The sequence below is a fragment of the Trichosurus vulpecula genome, chromosome 3, assembly GCF_011100635.1.
Source record: "Trichosurus vulpecula isolate mTriVul1 chromosome 3, mTriVul1.pri, whole genome shotgun sequence".
Lineage (NCBI taxonomy): Eukaryota > Metazoa > Chordata > Mammalia > Diprotodontia > Phalangeridae > Trichosurus > Trichosurus vulpecula.
The window spans coordinates 158,786,650-158,811,217 of NC_050575.1; the positions used below are offsets into that span (position 1 = coordinate 158,786,650).

The 24,568-nt window shown below is 45.8% G+C and overlaps 1 protein-coding gene across 4 annotated transcripts in view; it reads right to left on the minus strand.

The window, feature by feature from the left end:
• SIRPA (signal regulatory protein alpha) overlaps window positions 1-23,908 on the minus strand; it is an 83,886-nt gene extending 59,978 nt beyond the window's left edge. The window contains exons 1-3 of one of the 4 annotated variants that reach the window (XM_036751550.1): window positions 23,353-23,908; window positions 22,471-22,561; window positions 1,479-1,826 (exon numbers count right to left, since the gene is read on the minus strand). In XM_036751550.1, coding sequence (XP_036607445.1) covers window positions 1,479-1,826; window positions 22,471-22,552 — 430 coding nt within the window. In that variant the 5' untranslated portion in view covers window positions 22,553-22,561; window positions 23,353-23,908. The other 3 variants (XM_036751553.1, XM_036751552.1, XM_036751551.1) reach the window with 3 other exon arrangements.
• Between the last annotated feature and the right edge of the window lie 660 nt (window positions 23,909-24,568).

Sequence of the window (24,568 nt, forward strand, 5' to 3'; positions counted from 1 at the left end):
GGAAAATGAGATCCAGAAAGGGAAAACAATTTGCCTGCGGTCACCAAGGTAGCAAGTAGCAGACCTAGGATTTGAACTCAGATCTTTTGAAGGCAAATCCAGTTTTCTTTCTATTACATCACTCCAGCAAAATGAGCAAACACATTTAGAAACAGAGATATCAGAAAGGATCAGGTGGATGGAGGAGAACTGTGGCTGAGCTGAGGACACTCCCCTAGGATCCAGACTCCATAATTAACCCCATCTATCTCTTGCATGTACATAGTTGTTTGCATGTTGTCTCCTCCATTAGAATGTGAGCCTCTGGGTGCAGGTAGGAGGCATGGTGAATAGAGGTGTAGCCCAGGAATCAGGAAGACCTGAGGTTCAAATCCGGTTTCAGACACTTACTAGCTGTGTGACCCTGGGCAAGTCACTTAACTCCACTGCCTTTAAAACAACAACAACCACAACAACAAGGCCATGAGCACCTCTAGGGCAAGGACTGTCATTTAACTTTCTTTCTATCTCCAGCACTCAGCACACAGTAGTGGCTTACTAAATATTTACTGACCTGGCACGACTTGATATACATTTACTGAGGGGCTGCGCTGGGTGCTGAGGGTTTATTCACTGACAGCACCACTTACTAGCTCGATGTGACTGTGAATGGCTCACTTAACCCTTGTGGGTCGCTTTTGCCTTTATGTCCTCAATGCTAGCACAGTGCCTGGCACATAGCCAAAGCTTAATAAATACTTGGTGACTGACTGAATCACTGAAAGATCTGGGGCTAACATACCCAAAGGAGGACTCCTGAGAAGCTGCTAGCATGGTGCCCTGGAAACGTCATTGTATATGAAGTCAGAGAGTCAGGGTTCAAATCCTGCCTCTGACACTTACTCTCTGTGCAGCCTTGGCCAAATCCCTTCACCCTCCCACCCCTGGGGCCGCTGAGCTTCCTCTTCCATTAAAGGACAGGTTTGGACCAGGTGATCTGTAAGGTCCCTTACTACTTTAAAGCCTATACAGTGGAGTCACATCTTTTGTGTGCTAAGGTCTAAGGCATAGCATAATAAAAAGTATCCTCTCCAGGCAGCACATTTCCAAGGTGAACAGCTTCTAGAACACTGGAACAATGTAGGTTGGCAAAACAGATCTGGCTTCAAGGGCTAGGCCAGTGGATAGGTTGGGATAGGGTTCTAAGCATGTCTGGGGGTGCCCCATCCTGCCTCTCCTGTCTCTTGGGTGGGGGAGCAGTGGGAAGCAGGAGGGGGGATGGGGGTGGCAGATGCCACATTACTATCCACACTGCAGATTTACGCCTGTCACCTCAGCTCACTCCAGGGCACATGCACATTAAGTGGAAGACTCCTTCCCTCCCCACTCTTTAGTTTTCTCTTTTTTTCTGACCACATAGTCAATTTCCTCTAAATCGAAGGCACCTATGGTACCACTACCCTGTGTGTTGAGAGGGTAGAGGGGCAGGCCGTACTTACCCGTCACAGACAGCATGGTGCCCCCCCCGGATTTAAGCTCTGTGTCAGTAGTCCCCCTTTTGAACTTTACACAGTAGTAGGTTCCTGAGTCCTCAGGAGTGATGTTGCTGATGCTGATGGAGAAGTCTGTAATGCTGGAGAGCGGGGCAGTTTTCATTATCCGTGGGTTGACGCCTCCTTTGAAATTGTAAACTTCCTGCCGTTGGGACCCTTTTCCCTTGAACCATATCACTGGCCCTGGAGGTTGTATCCCAGGCAGTGTGCAGTTCAGTGTGACCGTCTCTCCCTCTGCCACAGACACAGGATCTTTAGGTTGTAGCACCTGAATCTCCTCCTGACCCTGCGCTCCTGCAAGTGCAAGGACAACAAAAAACAACAAAATCTTACTATTCTGAGGGAATAAAAAACAAAGGGGGTAGGCCATGGGCAACATCACTTGGGGCAAAGGCAGAGTTGGGCTGGGGTGGGGGTGGGGGATAGTCCTCCCTCTATCATATTAGTTATCTTGGGCAATGTGGATTCAGAGCCTAGGACTCTCAATCTATGGGGACAGGATGAGTGCTGAGCCCCCTGGTGACGGGGAGTTTCAGACTCATAACCCAGCCCATGAGGATGATGCTGAGACTACTGTCTCTACTGTTGACCTCTGCTGGAGAAGAAGGAGGAAAAGACCCCCAGGGGCCAAGAGGAATGAATGAAAGCTTCCAAAACCAAGAACGGTGGGACAGAGTGAGTGAAGAGACCTTAGCCTAGCATGAAGCTAGCCTTGATGACTAAGGGAACGAACATGGAGCATAGAACATTAACAAACAAGAACAGCTCCACGTTTCGATATCGATTAATGGTTCACAGAAAAAGCTTGCCCTCAAACAAAAGTAACTTCCTCCACTCCTTTGCAGAGGCTGGAGGTATGGGGGAGGAAGGGTGTCTGTAGCTGTGGAACATCACATAGAATGGCACGGGGTTTTCAATGTCTTGACTGATTTTGTCTAATTTTTTTCTCTTCTTTTTTTTAATTATTTGTTATAAGGGATGAATCTCTGGGAAAGGTGGGAAGAAGGGATAAAGGTGGAAATTTAGGCAATGGAAAAACAACAGATAGCAATCAAGTTTATTTTTAAAAGTTTACGAATGTTTTCTTCATAATACTGGGAGGAAGGTAAAACAAATAGATTGAAATGGACACTGGGTTTGGAATAAAAGGACCTGTGTTCCAATTTTGACTGCTACTTATTGCTCATGTAACCCCAGGCAAGGTACTCAACCTTCAGGGGACTCAGCTGTCATACCTGTGAGATGGGGGAGTTGGTACAAAGATCATCTCTGAGGTGCTTTCTAGTGCTAATGCTCATGGTCCTTATTTCTTACAAGAGGAAACCAAAGGATTCACAAGACAGAAGTGATCTGCCTGCCATGGTTATCCACATGGCTGGTGTCAAGAGCCAAACCTGAAACCAGCTGACTCCAAGTCCAGTGGACTTCCCACTCTGGCACAATGATAGAATCAGAGCTCCAGAGCTGGAAGGGACCTGAGGTCATGGGATCCAACCCCTTCACTTTATGTTATTTTTTTTTTAATTTTTTCGAGGCAATTGGGGTTAAGTGACTTGCCCAGGGTCACACTGCTATTAAGCATCAAGTGTCTGAGTCCAGATTTGACCTCAGGTCTTCCTCCTGATTCCAGGGCCGGTTCTCTATCCACTGCGTCACCTAGCTGCCCCCAAGCCCTTCATTTTAGAGATGAGGAAGCTGAGGCCCAGGGAGGGTATGGGACCGGCCCAGTAAGTGTCAGTGCTAAGATTTGAACCCAGGTCCCCTGACTTTAAATCCATTGCATCATACATCCTCCCTGACAGCTCCTCTCAGATTTTTAAAATGAAGACCACATAAGATATCATTTCCCCCAAAATATGCTTTGTACCAATAGAGACCTATATGGATTATATAAAAGAAAACACAGGGCACTGGAAACAGCACTGAGCTTGGAGAACTTGAATTTGGAGCCAGGGACCTGAGATCAAATCTTGCCTCTGCCACCTTATTATCTACTACCTGTATGACTTTGGGCAAATCATTTTATGTCTCCGGGAGTCAGTTTCCTCACCTGTGAAATGGGAGGATGGATTAGAGGGGCTCTAAGGTCCCTTCCAGCTCTAGAGCTATGATCTTATGACTAAAGAGAAACACTCGGCAACCCTCTAGCAATTAAATATTCCTTTGCCCTATGGTCACAAGGCAGGGATGGCTAGTGCTTGTTTAGAGGTAGGTTTAAACCAGGGGATTCAGCCAAAGGGCCACACTTGAGGACCTAGAGAACCACGTGTGGCCTGGAGGCCACAGGTTCCCCACCCTTGGAAATGGATTGAGGTGAAGAAGAGGGCAGACCCAGAACACAGAGGGCAACCTTTCTCTGTTTCTAAAAATAAGTGAAATAAAGACGTGTGTGTGTGTGTGTGTGTGTGTGTGTGTGTGTGTGTGTGTGTGTGTGTCTGTGTCTGGTATGAAAGAGACAGACAGGCAGGAAATAAGAGAAAGGGAGGAAGGCAGGGAGGGAGAGAGGGAAGAAGGGATGGAGAGATAGTGTGTGGGTGACACAGAAAGAGGGGGAAAAAGAGAGTGGAAGAGGCAGTCAGAGGGAGAGAGAGAAGGGGAAAGAAAAAAGAGAAAAAGAAGAAAAGAGAGAGATTGCGTGAGATAGAGGGAAAACGAGAGAGGTAGAGACAGACAGAGGGGAAAAGACAGAAAGGGCGGGGGGGGGGTTGAGAGAAAGAGAGATAGAGGGGGGGGAGGGGGGCGGAGAGAGAGAGATGGTACACACATGCCATTACTGCTACTCATTTCATAGCCACAATGGGAAGGGAAGAAGAGGGCAGTACAGGGAACATGTTAAGGCACCAGAGTTTCATAGAAGACCGAGATGCACCATAGGAAGGAAGCTACCTCCACCATGATCCCTCTTATTACTATCCAAACATCCCAGTAGAGCAGAAGGAATTGTGGGGATAGAAGACCAGGCTTCCAGTTTCTACTTAGTCACTCATTCACCACCTCAAGCTGCTTCTTCCTAGGGCTCAGCTTCTTCTTCTACAAAATCTTGGTTGGACAACCAAGATTCTTTCCAGCTCTAACATTCTCCCCCCCCCCCACTCCCTGGCTCCTTTTTCTCTTCCAGACTTAGTTTTGTCAGGTTTAGGGACCCAAACTATATTATCCTCATGGAAGGAAATGAGTCGCCTAATTTCTTTCTCTATATTTAGAAATAGTCTAACATTTTCAGACATAGCCAACGTAGGAATTTGTTTTTCTTGACTGTGCATATTTGCTACAAGGACTTTCTTTTTCTTTTTTTTTGGGGGGGTGGGGTGGGGGCAGTTAGCAGGGAAAGGGGCTAGTGATAGGATTGAAAAAAAAGGTGGATCATTGAAGCATTTTTTTAATGCTCCAAAGCAGACAGAAAGTCAGAAGGAAACACAGACAAACAGGACAGCTTTGAAAGTTACATACTGTATTTATGATAAACTGAAGAGGAAAAGCAAGAAGTATGTAATAGAGATTCACAATTTCATGTATGGAGATACTAATTTTAATTGGTCTTTATGTTCAGAATAAATACATTATATCAAAATTAATAGCATACTTAATATGAGAAATACTTGGGTTTTGAAGGTTTGATGGAGTTCACTTGTCAATCTGTATGGACCTGGTATCTTTTTTGCAGGGCAGCTGTTAAATGGCTGATTTCTCCAAAATTGGCCAATTTAGATGACCCACATCCTATTTTGTCAATTTGGGTATTTCCTATTTTGCTAAATATTCATCTGCTTCTTTTAAGTTCTCACATTTATTAGCACAGAACTGTTCTTCCTATGTTCTAAAATCCTTTCGTGTTCTATGGTCCAAGGTTTCTTCCAATCCCAAGACCCCCATGATATGCTAAGCACTCCAGCAACAGAATCGGTGGCTTCCAAAATGCCATGGACCCAGACAGTTCCCTAAATGATTAGATCCTCGGATTCCCAATGCCTTGTCTGTGCGTGCAAAAAGAATAAAAAGACCAGGTGGGCTAGAAATGTCTTGGAAATGTAGCTCCATTCTGTTCCCAACAGCATCTGGCTTGGAACTGGGCTCTCCACTTTCTGCTCGGCTATTTTATATAGGCTTGATGGACAAATCAGGCAGGGAACCAGTGGCTGAATGGCTGACTCCACTTTCGGCACTAAAATGTACAAAAGAAGGCTGTCAGTGTCAAGAATCCTGCATGTTGGAACAGGAGAAGTTTCAAGAGGGTACCCGGAAGGCTCTAACACCACCCAGTTGATGATAAAAGTTGGAGTGTTGTAGGGTTGGTTTTTTTTTTTTAGCTCCTCTCACACTCTTTCCACCAACTGCAGACAGATTTAGCTGGCTCAATTAATTAGCTAGTGTTTATAAAGTGTTTGAAGGTTTTTTTTAAAAAGCGCTACATAAGTGCCAAGTATTATTTTAATCTGTTTACCAAGGAAGGGTGGTTTTTTCCCCCCTCCTCCCTCCCTGCCTCTCTCTGCATGTTCTGTTTAGGGAAAGGCTTGTTAAAAATCCTCCATGTGGTGTTCTCAGTCACTGTGCTCTCACTATCAAACCAAACCCCACGATTTCCCATCTCATCCCAGGGTCTTGGCAGGGAGAGCCACTGCTTACAGAGGTCTCCAAATTAGCTGGTGGAGGGACCCAGCAGAGAGCAAGTTTGGCCTTCTGCTCTCATTTCCCATAATCCTCATGGTGTCCCTCTCTCATGGGTCCACATCCCTCACTGCTAAAATAATGAAGCTAAAACTTATGTTTCCCGAAAACCAGACTCATACAGGATGGGCATCTCACTGACACTTCTGTTGAGACTGGGAGCCGATCCCGTCTCCATAGAAGCGCCACAGTGTGTGGAGGGGCTCTCAAAGCACCCTATTGAGAGGGACTTCGTTGGATGCCTCCAATGGAAGAGATCACACAATGAACACCAAAGGGAAAACGGGGTGAGGGGGGATGGAACACCACCTCGGAGACTAAGTAAACTCAAAGAGCTAAGGGGAAATAGGAGACTGAGGTGGGCATTCTGCCCAACAACTCAGCTGGACTTGGAGAGCCCCCAGGGCTTTAAGGCCTGCAGAATCCAGAACCAACATTTCCAAGGCCCAGTTTCATTCCTACCTCCTCCAGGGAACCTCTCCTTACCACTCCTGCCCATAGGAAGCTCTTCCTCCTCTGAAGGCATAATATTCATGGAGGGAAAAAACAGCTAGGTGGCCCAATGGATAGAGCACCAGGCCAGGAGTCAAGAAGACCTTAGTTCAGATCTGACCTCAGACACTTGCTAGCTGTGTGACCCTGGGCAAGTCACTTAGCCCTGTTTGCCCCAGTTTTCTCATCTGTAAAATGAGCTGGAGAAGGAAATGGCAGATCACTTCAATATCTTTGCCAAGAAAACCCCAAATGGGGTCACAAAGAATCAAACGCAACTGAAAAACAACAAAACAACAACAAAAGAAGTATTGGATTTGGAGTCTGAAGACCAAGGTTCAAACCCTGGCTTGGATATCATTTAGCTGCACGTGACCTTGGGCAAGTCACTACCCTTCTCTGGGACTCAGCTTTCTCATCTGTAAAATGAAGGGTTTAATTGGAATCCAGAGAGAATACATTTTGATCTCACATATAATACTGATTAGCTGTGTGACCTCAGGTAAGGAATTTCTCCTTCGTGGGCCTCGATTTCCTTATCTGTAAAATGACGGAGTCTGACCGGGTGATTTCTAAGGCTCTGACATTCCACGAGTCGATGTTGATTAAAAGAATGAATGAAATCTGTATTTCCCCCAGTGCGTAACCTCTCCACTCTGGGGCTCAGGTAGTCCACATTTCTGGCAGCCGGGGTTAATGCACTGACTTGATCTGATGGGAGCAAGCCTGAGGTTCCATGCCAGATCAATAGTTTAAATAGAGTAGCCTGATAGGTGAGCCTCAGAGGCTTTGGCCAGATAATACAGCTCGGCTTTCCTGTTCCAGCTCTCCCCGTGAGGCAACTCAGCACAGAGCAAGAGGTGACATCATGGAATCATTACAGACTCTCCGAGCCAGAAAGGACTTCAAAGGCCTTCCGGTCGCCCCTAGACAAGGACCCCCAATACAGCACGGCTCCGATTCAGCGCTTTCTGGTTCCCAAAGCACTTGACATACATGACCACATTTGATTCTCACCACCACTCTGGGAGGTGGGAGCTATTTTTATCCCCATTTTACAGACAAGGACAATAAGGCTTGGGTCATTTTGGCCAGCAAGGATCTGTGGGGGGAGTTGAACCCAGCTCTTCCTAATTCAAGTTTAGCACCCCCATTTAATACATCACAAGTAGTCACCCTTTGAAGACCCCCCAACAATGGGGAGCCCCCTACCTCCACTAAACTTTAATTATTAGGAAGTTTTTCCTAAATTTGCCTCTTTGCAACATCCACTCATTAATCTGTCTCTCTGCCCCCCAAGTCTGCTATATGTCACAGACAGTCTTTACCAACTGACAGGGTTGGCCGGCTGCCTACAGGGAGAGATATGAGCGCAGAGAGATGACCCAGGCCCCCATTCCTTTCCACACCTCCTCTTCAGCGATGCCTAAAGTTAGTTCAATGGGAAGTACAAAACGGAGAGTCAAAAGTCTTGGGTCCTCATCCTGACTCTAAGACTAACTTACCGAGTGACTGGGGGCAATTCTTTTTTGTCTGGGCCTCATTTTCCACAACGAAGAGTTTGTACTAATCCCTTCCTACTCTGACACTTGAGATTTATAGATAGACATTCCTTCATCCAGGGATAAAGTCCTTCACTTCCCAATTAAAAACTAGATGAAAAACTCAACTAGTCCTGGGAGAAGGAAACTGAAGACTAGAAATCACATTGGGGTAGACATGACTGGTAGCAGGTCCTTTTCAGAGGACATGGAGGGAGGCAGAAAAGGTTCTGATGGGGGAAGGGAGTAGGTGAGGTGGTAAAGAGTGATTCTGGCACGTACTGGGGATGGGAGTGACAAGGAATCAAACTGGTAAAGCCACAGAATGTCAAAGACTGAAGGGCCCTCCTGGACCATGCCATCCAGCCCTCTCGTCTTACAGAAGAGGAAACTAAAGCCCGGGTCTCACATTACACCAGGGGTATTGGTAGGACTAGGACTCACGTCTTCAGATTCTCCTATGGGGCTTTCCTCATTCTATGGCTCATCTTTCATCAGAGCAGACTTGGGAATGGCTGCCCATGCCCCATGCCGGGATACCTGCTGCAGATCAACATGGGAGCCACTCCTCCCATTGGGAAGTTGCCGTGTAGCAACAGCTACAAAAGCCAGCACCAAATGGCTTTCTGTGCTCATTAGCTAACCTGGCCTCATTCCAGCCCCGCTGGAAAGTGATTCACAGAGATATACCTCTGAGTGAGATAGTACGAGGAGTTCATGTTTGAATCTGTTCTACCCAAGAACTCTGCCCTGGCAGCATCTGGTGGCTGGCTGCCCCCTTCCTCTGTGCTATGAATCTGTGTGGTTCCTTCTGGGATAACTGTGGGCAAATGAGTCACTTCTTTTATGTTCCTGGGAAAAGTGGAGTTCCCTTGTGAGAAGGCCCCTCCTCTCTCTGGGCCTCAGCTTTTCCATCTGTAAAAGGATCAGGTCAAACTAGACAGTGTTAGGGGATCCTCTGAACTTATCTTTAGCTAGCATTTATATAACAGTGTAGGGTTTGCAAAGTGCTTTGTCTATGTCATCTTGTTAGATTCTCACAGCAACCCTAGGAGCTAGGGGCTAATATTATCTGCATTTTACAGAGGAGGAAACTGAGGGTCAGAGAGCTAGTAAGTGTCTGGGGCAGCATTTGAACTTGCCTACTTTGAGATTCTCTATCCTTAGTCTAGTCTATCTCCTTATGCCACCTAGCTACCTTCTAGGTGGTCACAGGCGATCTCTGCTTGCTCTAATTTTCTGACAGTCCTACATTAGCTAAGTGCTAACATTCCACTAAAGTCCCTTCTAGCTCTAACAATCTACAAGTGTGTGCATGTGGGGGGCTGAAGCAGGCCCCGGGACTTGTCGAGTCACCAAGTATTAAGAGCTTCTGATGAGAACTGACTTAGATTCGGTTCTAGGATTCCTAGCAGAGAGGGGGTATGTTTCGGTGGCCTCACTGGGATCCAGCAGCAGAAAAAGCAGCTAAGAAGATCCTGTCCCCTCTCACTTGCTTAAGACAGCCTGCCAAGGGTCAAAAATGGCTGATAATATTCCTACTCTTGGGACTTTTAAAGAAAGGACACAGTATGGGGTTGAGGAAAGGGCCCTTGTTTTGAGTACCAGCTCTGCCACCCACTAGGCTGTATGACCCTAGACAAGTTAATCTTTTTTTCCTGGACCTTAGGTTCCCTCATTGGTAAAATAAGGATGACAGCACTCACATAACCTACTTCACAAAGTTGATGTCAGCAAAGCATTTTGTAAATTGTAAACTGAAATAGAAATTCAGGTAATGAGTATTAGCCGGGCTCACCAAGGGGCCCTTTCTCCAAGCAGCCAAAGCACCTCTAACTTAGCACTGTTGGGGAATGAATGGGTGAACGGTTTGGTGCAGGAGGAGGATAACAGGGCCTGGTGGTGGCGACAGCTGCCACTCTGCTTTTGAGCTGGCATTAATGGGAAATCACTCAAGGAAATCGACATATACCACTTTAAAACTGTGAAGTGAACAGACACGCGTTACGCTGAATGATAATGCTGGGGATGGCGCGGGAGCAGGTGCGGGAGGGAAGCTTGCAAAAGAGACAAGCTAGCTTTAGAGTCGCACCTGTCCTGGTTTCAGGGAGAGCTTTGTGGTTACCTCCCAGCAAGCTGAAAGCTCAGGAGGTAGTGGCCTCAGCCATCATTCAAGGCCCTGCTCAGATACCTCCTCTGTGAAGCCCTCCCAGAGATCTTGAGCTAAAATTGACACCTCTTTCATGTGGTCTCACAGTAAAACACCCCATCCTCCTCTTATGCATGAATCTTATTCAAATTTTTTTTAAATCGGAACTGTGGTTTCATTGTTGTGTGGGGGCATCTCTGGTGAGAACTTTCTCTAACGATGACAAAGGGCACCTTCTCCCTGAGGACAGTCTCAGACACTTGCCTGGAATCAGTGAGAATTTAAGTGAGGGTCACACTAACTAGATGGGTCACAGGTGATGCCTGAACCCAGGTTTCCCTGACTTGCAGACTTGGCTGTCTCCCCATTATTACTAAAATGCTTCTCATTCAAATTTATATCATATTTAAAGGTGCACATGTTTTCATTGGACTGTTTGTTCCAAGTCTTAGCCAAGAACCAAGTATTAGTTAAACTTTGCATCTCCCTGAAGCACTGGCCCGGAACTCGTACACAGTAAGCATGAGCCATGCTGGTGGCTTGGGTTGAGCTGCCTCCATCCTCCACCTGTATTGTACTTGTCACTAGACTCTGTGCACCTGATGCAGATGTTACATGGGCTATGGTTTGGGGCTCCCTTTTCCTTTGAGGAAAAACTTTCATCTCAGATATTTTAACATTCCACAAAGGAAAAAGACAACATAGAATCATGGGGAGAAAATGCAAAGTCTTATCAGAGCCGGAAGGTCACTGAGCATAACCCATGCATTTTACAAAAGCAAAACTGGGCCTGAAGAGGGTGACTTGACCAAGGTCACATAGCTAGTTAGTGGTAGAACCAGGACCAAAACCCAGGTCTTCTGATTCAAGGCCAAGGTTTATACTATGCTGCCCCAGTCACGGGGAGCCTAAGTAAATGATAACAACAGCAACAGAAATAGGGATATGGCCTGGGCAGCTGGGTGGTTCAGTGGTTAGGGTGCCAGGCCTGGAGTCAGGGAGAATCATCTTCCTGAGTTCAAATCTGGCCTCAGACACTTACTAGCTGTGTGGCCCTGGGCAAGTCACTTAATCCTGTTTGCCTCAGTTTCTTCATCTGTAAAATGAGCTGGAGAAGGAAATGGCAAACTCCTCCAGGATCTTTGCCAAGAAAATGCCAAATGGGGTCACAAAGAGTCAGACATGACTGAAAACGACTGGATGACAGCAATAGACTGGACCTATGGTTTCATTCACCCCCTCTCCCAAAGCACGTGGGCACGTTCTCTGTGACTTCTAGTCTTTGCCTGGCACTGAAGGGTTAAGTGACTTAACTAGGGTAACAATGTCCACATGAGTCAGAGGCAAGCCCTGAACCCCAAGGCTTCTGGCTCTGAGGCCAGTACTCTAACCACAATCCTCTGCTTCTCAAAAAAAAAATATAACAACAGTTATAGCGTTTCTTTAAGATTTACGAAACTCAATAGTTTACCTATCAGATACATGGGAAAGGAAAGAATTCATGACCCAACAAGAGACAGAGAGCATTACAAAATGCAAAATGGATAATTTTGATTATGTTAAATTGAAAAGTTTTTGTATAAGAAAAGCCAATGCAACAAAGATTAGGAGGGAAGCAGAAAGTTGGGAGAAAATCAGTGTCTCTGATAAAGCCCTCATCTCTAAAATATAGAGGGAACTGAGCCAAATTTATAGGAATACAAGTCATTCCCCAGTTGAGAAATGGTCAAAGGATAGGAACAGGCAGTTTTCAGAGGAAGAAATTAAAGATATCTGTGGGCATATGAAAAAATGCTCTAAATCGCTATTGATCAGAGAAATGCAAAACAAAACAACTCTTAGGTACCACATCTCTCCTGTCAGATTGGCTAACATGACAAAACAGGAAAATGATAAATGCTGGAGAGGATGTGGGAAAATTGGAACACTGTTACATTGTTGGTGGAGTTGCAAACTGATCCAGCATTCTGGAGAGCAATTTGGAACTATGCCCAAAGGACTATAAAAATGTGCATAGCCTTTGACCCAGCAATACCACTTCTAGGGTTGTATCCCAAAGAGATCACACAAGAGGGAAAAGGACCCATATGTACAAAAGTATTTATAGCAGCTCCTTTTGTAGCAGCAAAGAATTGGAAATCAAGGGGATGCCTATCAATTGGGGAATGGCTGAACAAGTTGTGGTATATGAATGTAATGGAATACAATTGTGCTATAAGAGATGGGGAAGATATGGACTTCATAATCTGGAAAAACCTACACGATATAACGATGAGTGAGCGGAGCAGAACCAGGAGAACATTGTACACAACCACAGACCTATGGATTCTGTGATGACTAACCTTGGTAGACCTCGCTCTTCTCAGCAATACAAGGTGCAAAGACAACTCCAAAGGACTCATGAGGGAGAGAGCTATCTACATCCAGAGAAAGAACTATGGATTCTGAATGCAGATTGAGGCAAACTGTTTGCGCTCCTTTTTTTTTTTTTTTTGTTTTGCTTCTTCTTTCTCCTGATTCATTCCATTGGTCATAATTCTTCTTTACAACTTGACTATTGTGTAAATAAGTTTAATGTGAAGCTATATGTAGAGGACATATCGGATTCCATGCCATCTTGGCGGGGAGAGGGAAAGGGAAGGAAGGGAAGAAAATCTGGAACTCAAAAACTTGCAGAACTGAGTGTTGTAAACTCAAAATAAATTTAAAAAAAAGATTTACAAAACTCTTCCCTTCCCCAGATAGGAATCTAAATATTATCCCCATTTCACAAATAAAACTGAGGCTCAGAGAAAGTAAATGATTTGTACCCAGCCGGTAAGTGTCAGAGCCAAGTTTCAAAATCAGACATCTTGACTCTTAGGTTCAGCACTCTAAAGCCCAGGGGTCAAACACATCTGAGTGGGGGCTGACCCAGATTAAAATGTAATTGGGAAACATTTAACAAAATAAATGTGAATACAATAAGAACGTAGATAATGTCCACATGTTGCCTTCTAAGTTAACATGTGGCCCACAGGACACATGGTGGCCCTGTTTCTATTTGAGTTTGACCCCTCTGGCTTAACAATTCTGTACTAATGGGAATAACAGCCATGCAGTTGTACCCATGTCTCACACATGCAAAATCAACTCCATGTGTTCCCATAAGTATAGAACTATCAAGCCAGCCTTACTTTGTGGTATTGGGGTAAAGGTACTGGACCCAAGGACCCGTGTTTGAATTCTGACCCTGACCCCAACCAACGGGGAACTCTTATGCAAATCATTTCATGACTGACGTAAGTCAAGAGGGCTTGTAAAGGTGGTGGAACCCCAGTTTCAACCTCCAGTCCTCTCTTTTTCCCAGTCCAATCATTCCACAACCAAATATATTCATTCTATAGAGGAAAGAACATTGTTCTCGGAGTCGAGAAGAAGCTGAGTTCAAATCTCACTTCTGTCACTTTCTACCTATGTGATCACGGGTGAAATCCTCTTGACAGAAACCTGCTAAGACCTATGTGAACTGAGTCAGAGTGAGGCGAGTGGAACTAGTGAAACGATTCATATAATGACGACAATACCACAAAGAAAAACAACTTTGAACGACTTGGGAAACCTGACCGATGCAATGGCCAACCGCGATTCGGGAGGACCGGATGAAGAATGTGCTGCCCGCCTCCTGGCAGAGTTGATGGACTCCATATGTAAATGTACACTTGCAGACACAATGTGGGATTTTTCTTTGCTTGACTATGGATATCTGTTACAATGATTTTGTTTTTCTCTTTCTTTTTTCCAATGGTGGGGTGGGTTAAGAGGGTGAGGAAGGGAAGAAAAGAGGGTCAATGAGGTATTTTTTTTTCAATGCAAAGAACATGAGGAAAGCCATAAACAGACAAGCATAACAGCTTTGAAAAGCTGATCTTATATACAGAAAAAGAAAAGCAAGCTATACATAACAGAGATCTGTGGTTTTTTGTACATACCCTCTTTTTCCATTCTGTGCATGTGGAAATGCCCATTTTATTTGGTGTTTGTTAATCCTAAATAAAAATAATTTTTAAAAAAGTCACTTGACCTTTCTGGTGCCTCATTTTTCTCATCTGAAAAATGGACATCAACAGGGTTGTTGTGAAGCTCAAATGATGTGAAAATACTTTGTAAATCTTACAACGGTCTTTGTTTCAGTCATTATGATTATGTTGTTTTTGTCAGCTATGTGAGCAGACTGTCATGTGAAATTGGTATGAGATCATGGAAAGAATACTGGACTAAATGTCAAGAGACCTGGGTTTAATTTAATTCCAGCTCAGTGACTAAGCAGTTGAGAAACATTAAGCAAGTAACTTCTCTCTGGGCCTCAGTTCTCTTCCATGTAAGATGAGGGGCCTGGATTAGACAGTATTTAAATCTCTTCCATTTTTGCCATTCTCTCTTCTATGGCCCAGCACTGTCCAACTCCAACACGGTAATTTTGTGAGTTACAGTAGCTGGGCTCTCAGAACTGTGGTGAGTGTCAGTTCTGTGATCACCACCCACCTATGTCCACCATCTTTCCTGGCTCCAGAGTTCATTGTTCATTCAGAGATTCCAATTTGCCTCGCTGACATGCCCACCTGATCTTATCTAGTAGCCCACAGCTGTAAGCGTTGGCCATCCACCACGCTGATGCTCAAAACTGACGTGCTAGAAAATTTTACAGACATAAAGAACCAATCCTACATCATTTCCAACTTCCAGCTCAGCTATTTTGCATCCCTCTGGACTAGGGGCCCAGCAGGGTAAATATATCTTGTAATAGGCTCAGCAAGGATGTTCTGTCCCAGGAACCCTGGAAGTTAACAGGAAAGCAGTTTCGGCTGTGAAAATAAATGTTTCCTTCATAGTTGCATGGATCTGGAACTCATTTTGGTTCTCTTGTTCTGTGATAGGAACACTTCTCAGAAGAACTCTAGGGGATTACTGTATGCCCCCTGCCCCATTTCACTGATCAACAGGAATGCTTGAGAGAAAAATGCAGAGGAAGCTAACCTTTGGGGCCTCGATTTCCTCATTGGCAAAATGAGGGTGTTAAACTAGACTTCCAAGGCCCCTTCTCAGTTTCAAATTTTATATTCTAAAATTCAGTTTTCCAAGATCCCTTCGTTCATAGAGTCTAGAGCTAGAAAGGCCCTCAGAGGCTATCTAATCCAATGTCCTCATTTTACAGATGAAGAAACGGAGGCCAAGGAATTTAAGTGACTTGTCCCTGGTCATATAGTGGCAGAGGTAAGACTTGAACCCAGGACCTCTGACTCTAGAGCCTGAGTATTTTCCCTTATGTCACTCTGTCTGACAGTCTGTGTTCCAAGATCCCTTCTGATTCTGACAGTCTGTCTCAAGATTCCTTCTAAATCCAAGATTCTACTCTAGAGACAGCTGGTGGAGCAGTATATATAGAGCACTAGACCTGGACTCAGGAAGCTCTGAGTTCAAATCCAGACTCAGATACTAGCTGTGTGACTCTGGAAAAGTCACTTAAACCTCTCTTTGCCTCAGTTTCCTCAACTGTAAAATGGGGATAATAATGGTACCTACCTCCGAAATTACTGTGAGAATCAAATGAGATAGTATTTGTTAAAAAAAAAAGAAACCAACAGGCACATAGTAGGTGCTACATAAATGCTTATTATTTCCCCTTCCCTTCCCTATGAACAGAAGTGTTCTAATATCTTTTAACTCTAGAGTTGTATATGCTCTAATGTCTCTTTCAGCTCTAATATTCTACAAATCCATGCCTTGTTAAACCTGCCATCTATTTCAACCTACAATTCTCCAGGAGATACCTGGAGGTAGGACCTTAGGATCATAGATTTGGAGCCAAGAGGGAGTCAGCTAGTCCAACCCCAGGGCAGCTACCAGGCCTGAAGTCAGGAAGACTTGAGGTCAAATCCAGCCTCAGACATTTTACTAGTTGTGTGACCCTGGGCAAGTCACTTCACCCTGCTTGCCTCAGTTTCCTCATCTGTAAGATGCACAGGAAATGGCAAAGCACTCTAGTATCTTTGCCAAGAAGACCCCAAATGGGGTCATGAAGAGTCAGACATGACTGACCAACAATGACGACAAAAAGTTCAACCCCCTCATTTTATAGCTGAGGAAACTGAGACCCAGAGAGGTTAAGACCACACAAATAATTAATGGGAGAACCAGGACCTGAATTCTCTGACTCAAAACCCAATATTCTTTTCACTGTGCCATGTTACTTCTCACCACATCGCGCTTTAACAATCATAATATCTTAGAGTTAGAAGGAACCTCAGAGGGCATCTAGTCTAATCCTGCTATGATTAGGAATCCTCTCCACAACTGCCCTGACAAGTAGGCATCCCAGTCTCTGCTTAAATATTTCCAGTGCCAGAGAACTCGCTACCTATTGGGGCACCTTATTCTCTTGCTAGGTAGTTCTGGTTATTAGAAAGCCTTCCTCATAACAAGCCAAAATCTCCCTTCACTTCCCAGTAGCACATAGCTAAACTACGTTTGTCAGGACTCAGCTCAGCTCCGCCACCCCACAAGTAGGAAGGCTGCATTTTTTTTTTCAAAAAGCCTAGAAGCCTACGGTTTGGGCATATTAAAAAAAAACTCAAAACAAAAAAAGACCCTCAGCCCAAGATTCCACATAAGAAAATAACCTGTCGCTTTCAGCAAACCAAAGCAATGAGAACACAAGCTTGTTGAATTCATGTAACACTTTTAGAACTCCCTTCCTCCTCATCCACCTCCTCTCCATCTGCTGGAAAAAGGGCACAGAAAAACTACAGGAGGAAGATTCCAGCTTTGGATTCCCAAATTCCCCACAGTGCTAGGACTCCTGGTTAAGAAATCAGCTCTGGCTTGGGCCTGGGGCTCCCTCATCAATGGCCTGGCTATGGTTAAGTCACACTCGATGTATTATTCATACAGGCCAAGGGTCTGTCACTGTTTCCATGATCAGCTGGGAATTTTAGAGAAATGAACTGTAACTTAGTCATAAAACATTGCCCTGAGCTGAAACCCCTTCTATGAAGCCGCAATCACAGGGATTCCATGAATACCCTCCCCAAGCACCTCAGACTCTGATGCATTTCCAATTAGAGACCAGGCCAGGGCCTGGAAGATGTGCACTTTGGAGCCAAGAATCCCAAACCTTCACTCCAGCTGTCACTAAAGTGATTTACCTCCACTCTATCCAAGGAAGGTGCCACAAATGATAGGATGCCCCTTAGAGACCATCCAGGTCAATTTACTCAAGTTTACTCAAACTGAGGTCCAGAGAGGGAAAAGGATCTTGCCCAAGATCATACAGTAAGTCAAGGATGACAGCTCTAGAACCTGGGTCTCCCAACTGCCAGTGAAGTCATCATTCTATCGTGCATCTACATATTCAGAACCCAAAATGTCAGAGCTGGAAGGGTCTTTAGAGATCAACTGGATCCATCCCCTTATCTTACAAGTAACCAAACTGAGGGTCAGAGAGTAGAGTCCAAGGTCATACAATGGTATCACCAGAAGCTTAAAGGCAACAAAGTTCTCCTCAATCCCACCCCCAAATCAAGCCTCTTTCCACCACGTTACTCGACTAGGCTTGGATTTAAAAGGCTGCGGCAGTGAACAGCTAATAACCAAAAAGCACTTAGAAAACTTCAATGCTCACTACATAATCATAAATGAAAAATACCCCATAAGTACCTCTGACACGTCGGTGGTAAAATCCTCTCTTCCTATGAAAGAGGAAGTGAAAAAGTCCAAGAGGTAACCAAATAGTTTGCTATGTTAGCAAAATATTATGATGCTGAGGAAAGGCCAAGGGTCATTGGAAGGCCAAATCACCACCTGGATGCCAACTCAGCCCCTACTTAGGTCACAGAACATAGTAGAATCTTAGTGCTGGAATGGACCCTGGAACCCTGGACAACAGACTATCAAGCATGGCAGAGCACAAATATTGAAAAACAGGTTGTTAAAACAGGAAAACCAAATGCTGGAAGATCCTTGAGCCCAGGGCTTCATAAATTACACCTTTCTTTTCACTCGCTTCTAACTGAAATTCAGCATTTTCTTCAGTTATTTGAAAACATTACCTCGGAAAAGGGCCCATAGGCTCCAAAAGGCCCTGGGATCTATGATACAAAAAGATGGAGTACCCTTCTCTAAACCAACTCTCATTATCTAGAAGAAGAAACTGAAGCTGAGAGTTTGCCAACAAGCAGGAAGATAGCAGGGGGGGCTCACTGAAGAGTTACCAGGCGGGGATTTGGAACTGATCGACCCCCAAATTTCAGCTCTGGGAACCCAAGGGAACAGGAAATGGAAATCCTTCTTTTGCACTGCCACATGGGAGCTATTGTTGGTTCTGGACATTTTGGTTCTTTTCGATTTTAAGAATAAAGTTCATTTTCATCTTAGAACCCCTCCTTTTGCAGTGTTATGAGCTGAATTTATCTCAAAAGCACCACCCCCTTTTCCAAATTCATATGCTGAACCCTCAACAAGCCCAGGTCATGTGAGCCTGGAAGGAATCACATGATCATACTATTTTCAAGCGGTAATGGCAGGTTCTGCATCAGACACCAGCAGTCATTCATTTAGAAGCTGCCTTCCAAACGAGACATTTTATAGTTTCGCATTTGAACAAATCCAATTTCTAACAAAAACTGTTTGCCTGATCCATCCCACCTCCTGTGCCCCCTAGTCCAGTCTCTTTCCTTGCCCTCTCATAAATTCACTGAACCAATGAGTGTCAGGGATGAAAGGGACCTTAGCTAGCTCACTGAGCCCAGCCCCCCTTGTTTTTTGGAGAACTAAGCTGAGGCTCAGAAAAGGGTTTGGATTTGCCTGACGACTAAGTGGGAAAGCTAAAATTTGAACCCAACACTTCAAACTCCAATGCTATTTCTACTATCTCATGCTTTATCACTCCCAGGTTTGGATCAATTGCAAAGAAATGAATCTATGAGTCAGCCAAACGAAGTGAATTCTGTGCACCCACCCTGTCAGAAGGGACTCCATGCATTGTTCAGAGGTTCAGAGTTTGTATCCTGGGCTTAGTACAGAGAATGGAAGATACTGACAATGGGAGAGGTGAGTTATAGTGCCCTTGCCTTAGAGGTAAAAATAGACAGTGACCATCCAACCCCCTCAATCCCATTCATCCTCTTCAGCAGAGAAATTTATCCTCTGTGAAAAGAATTAAGGCTCAAAAGATTTATTTATTGTAACGTTCATGCAGCCCCCTCCACCGTTTCCACTTTCTCAGCCTATTGATGCTGAATGGATTGGAACGGGAGTTTTATGATTTAATCTTTGCCAGTTTATAGATTGTTTTTATAGGCAAAGAAGGGAAGATTTGCTAGAAGGCTGTCACAAGAAAGGGGTGTTAGTATTCCAAGCAATGGTCACCCAAAATAAACAGGCAGCCAGTCTTAACACTTGTTAATCAGTGTCACTGTCTGCTTTGGCAGAACCAGATATATCCAAACAGAGAAAGATCTGGAAGGAGCAACCCATGAGGCCCAGGGCTTAAAAACCTACCCTGGCTGAGATTCCCCACTTAGGAAAATTAACAAGTGGTCACTGAGGAAGAATCATATCCTTTCTAGCCTCGGGAAAAGGATGGTCAGAGAGATAGCTAGATAGTAATTCATGAATTTCTAGGGCACATCTGGCTAGCTTGGGAAAGGTCAGATTTCAGATGTAATTCACCAGGGTGACATGAAATATACAAATGCTTCAAGTCTTCCTTCCTCTCAGCATTGGCTCAACTACAGTCTCTCTTGAAATGTGTTTGGTGGGGTTTGTGATTTTAATGGGGGTAGCCAAACCAGAAGGATGGAAGAGAAGGATACCACCCCTGTGGCACAGTTAAAACGAAGCTGGAAAACAAAGCAAGGGCCCTGGGTTCAGCTCTCCCACTTACTACCAGTGAGACTTTGGGCAAGTCACAACCTCTCTGGGAGTCAGTTTCTCCATATGTAAAGTGAGTGGGGGTTAGATTAAATGTCTTCTAAGATCTCTTCCAGCTCTAAATTTATAATCACAGTATCCTCCTTCTCTTAACCAACTCCCTTCTTTATCAGTTTATGTGTGGAGTAAAAGGGCAGAGGCAGAGGCACATAGGGCCCCTTCAATGCATAAAACTGTGAAGGCACAACAGAGATGGATTTTAATTTCCCTTTCTTCCTCCCCTGCTCAGGGCCTGAAACTGCTGCTTACTACAACACATCACAGCTTCACTGGGTCCCCGAAAAGTAATGGTGTCACGGAAAGAACACTAGTTCTAGAGTAGAGGAGTCTGGGTTCAAATTCAGCCCATGACCTTGGGCAAGTCACTGGATGTCCTTCAGACTCAGTTTCCTCATCTGTAAGATGAAGAAGCTGGACCAGATGGCCTCTGTGGTTACTTCCAATTCTATAATTCTATGATTCCTAACCCTTACCAAAGATGTTTCCATAATCCCCCATTTCTTCCTATGCATAAATCCCTCTTGGGGAAGTACTCTTGTTTTAAAGGCTGGAGCTGTAACATACCTCTTGGCTCGTGACTAAAGAATATACATCATATACATTATTAGAATTAGGCCATGCTCTTAGATCATATACAAATAACATGTTATAATGCTCGAGCAGATGCATAGAATGTTAAGTCTGAGAGGGATTTTGCTAAATAGAACATAGGCTATTAGAGCTGGAACAAACCTCAGAACATACAATATAGAATGTGCCAGAGCTGAAAGGGGCCTTAGGATATAGAATATTAGAGGTGAAAGTAATCTTAGACAATATAATGCAACCTCCTCATTTAAAGAGGAATAAACAGTCAACGAGAGGAAAAGTGACTTGTCACACATTGAGTAAAATGATATGAAGATATGATGGCCTTTATGCCCACTAAGGAGCTTAGCACCCTGGTTGCAATACAGTGGTTCCCTAGGAGGGGAGTTTACTGGTATATTGGTTGGGAAGGAAGGCAGAAGGAAGTAGCAGAATGAGAAGAAACAAGACAGAAAAATAGGAAGAAAGAAGAGGAACATCAGACGCTATATTTCCATTGACCACAAGAAAAAGTCACAGTATTTCAAAGTGTGGGCTGCTGTTCTCTCAGGAGCTCCCCCCTCCCATGCAAATTTGCCTACCATACCCCAGACATTAATGGAATAAAATCAAGGGTTCATCAGCTGAGGTGAAAGAGAACCCCTCTTTCTTACATAAAAACAGTCTCCCTTTCTGATCATGTGATGGGGGGAAGAGAGGGAGGGAGGGAGGGAGAGAGGGAGAGAGAGAGAGAGAGAGAGAGAGAGAGAGAGAGAGAGAGAGAGAGAGAGAATGTTTGAGCTCTCCTAGAACCAAAGCAGATCCCCCTGCTTTCCCAAAGGGAAGTCCTGGCAAGGGGTTAGCTGAGAAGAGAGGTGTGTGTGGTGTGTGGTGGGGAGAAGGTGGGGGAAGGCATAGTCTTTAGGTTAGGTTAGAAAGCTCCGCAGTATTAGTCTGACATTAGGGTACAAGGTGGCCCATCCTCTTACAGATATAAGGGGATCAGGAGACTGAGAGCCCTTTGGCATTAAGGTTTTGGGGAGGCCCCAGGAGCATGAGGAATCAGGGGCTAAACCCTTTGCCAGCTCCACACCAATCTCTCCTCGGTGTCTCTGGCCTTCTCAACCTGTATCCATCCCTCTGCCTACATAAAGCACAGAATCACAGAATGTTAGAGCTGGAAGAGCCTTTAGAGACCCTCTAGTCCAACCCCTTTTACAGAAGAAGAAGCTGGGACTTGGAAGGGGGAAATGACACGTCAAAGATAACACAGAAAGGAAGTAGCAGATTTGAATCCAGTTCTGACTCCAAGCCCATTTTCCAAATACTCCAATCTTCCTGTGCCCAACATAGCAGAATGCCTGGAAAACATTCCCACTGTGTGTGTTGGAAAGGGGGGACGACTGGGGAGGGGAGAGCAGGAGGGAGAGCAGACTGCAGAGAGAGGAGGAGGAGGAAGGAAGGCGGGAGGGAGAGGAAGAGGGAAGCTCCCAAACTGCCACCCCAAAATGCACACGTTGGAGACACCTGGCAGCAGGTGAGCCTCGTCACTTACCTGACCAGCTATGGGACGCTGCCAGGAGCAGGAAGAGCAGGGACCAGGAGCGGAGCCGGCGAGAGCCGCGGGCAGGCTCCATGGGGCTCTGCTGTGGGGAATCGAGAGGAGAGCGAGCAAGTGAGCGAGGAGCGAGCCCGGTGCGGGCAACCAGACCGGCGGATGGAGCAGAAATATGACAATCTTCTACCTTTCCCTCCCTCGCCCCTCCCCCGTCCCTTCTCGTCTCTCCTCCGCCCCTGCCTCCCTCTTCCCCCCACCCCATCCCCCAAACCAGAAAAGGGAACCAACCTGAAGCAGCAAAAGAGACGCCACGCCGCGGTTATTTTTGAGAAGCCCTCATGGGGGGGGGGGGGAGAAGGGGAGGGAGAGAAAGGAGGGTTAAGGGAGAAAAGGGGGGAAGGGGAGAGGAAAGGATGGAGAGGGGGGAGAGATGACGGAGGGAGGATGAGGGGGAGAGACAAAAAAGAGAGGAGATGGGGAGGTGAGAAAGAATGGAGAGGGGGAGAAACAGGAGGGAGAAAGAGGGAGGAGAAAGGGAGAGACAGACTCAGACAGACAGACCCAGACCTAGAGAAGGGGGAGGTAACTTGGAGGCAAGGGAGGAAAGACCTAGACGTGAGCGAGGAGAGAGAGAGAGGCAAAGGAAGGAACGAAGAAGAAAGAGAGAAGAGACGGGAAGAAAGAAGAGAGGAAGAAAGAGAGAGGCAGAGAGAGAGCGAGACTGGGAGATGGAAGGGATGGGGAGGAGTGTGTGTGTATGTGTGAGTGTGAGTGTAAGAGTGTGTGTGTGTGTGTGTGTGTGTGTGTGTGTGTGTGTGTATGTGTTGCGTGCGTGTGTGTATCCGCGCGCGCGCGGGAGAGTGCGCCGGCTGCACTGACCTGGTCAATCTTGGCCGTGATGCCCGTGCGCTGCCCAGGAGCCTTTCCCAAACACTCGGGGAAATCGGCTGCCTTCCACAGGCAATCACATAGTCTGTCCGCCCGCCACCCCCACAGCAGCTCAGCCCTAGCGCTCCCGAGTCTGCGCCGGTTTTCCCCCAGCCGCACCTACAATAGCCCGGGATTGGGGCTGCTCCAGCCCCGCGCCCTCCCGGAAGCGCGCAGCTGCCCGCTCCCTTACTCCAAAAGGCTTCCTTTTCCCTCTTGTTCAGTCCTGCTTCCCCCAGCAGGGTCCTCCTCTTCCTCCTCCCCTTCCTCTCTGGCTGCTGCCTTTCCTCTCTCGATTCCTCCGATAACGTCTTCCAGCACCCCCACTCCGCCGTTGCCTAGCATTCGGAACTAGATGGGGCTCGGTTTTCAACAATGTGCCAGTTGAGAAAACCTCCCTACACCCCCCAACTCTCTACCACAGTCGTCCCGAGAAGGGCTCAGCCCGGGATTGATTTAAGGTAGTTTAAAAGGCAACTGGTAGGAGTAACGGGAGACAGAGGGCACTGCTACACTCCGAGCAAACTTGTTTTTGTAAGGTCATCGCGGTGTGCCTTAAACATTGTCCTCTTAAGGTGGACTGGAGGAGTTGGCCGGCCTACCTTGTGGGCACTGGGAAATCCCTTGCAGCGACTCAGTACCCTCAGTGTATTAGTTCTGCTCGGAGCTGAAATTGAACTCATTGAGGTTTCAAAAACCCACCTTTCCCAGGGGCATCCCCTGCTAACCTATGCAGCCACCATCTCCTTAGGCCAGCCTTCTCATCCCAATCTGAATTTAGATGTGGAAAGAAGCTTAGAGATCGGGGCTAAGGACTAATAAGCAATGCCCTCATTTTACAGATAAGAAACTTGGAACTAGGCAAGTAAAATGACTTCCCCAAGGTCACATAGGTATGTAACAGTCCTGGGATTGAAACCGAGATCTTCCGACTCAGAATCTCCAGTATTCTTTCCTCACTGCCTCCCCCCTCTTTTCTTCCAGCTAGAACACCGAGGGACTCTTCCTCCTTTCCTTCCCTCCTCCTCCCCCAATGCTTATTTATTTCGAAGCTTTCCTGAGGTGGAAAGAGAGATAGAAGGGCAGGAAGTATGTATGTAGGGAAGGGGGAGGGGAGAGGAAGGGTAGGGTGATGGGGACAAAAATAGAGTGTGTGTAGGAAGGACTT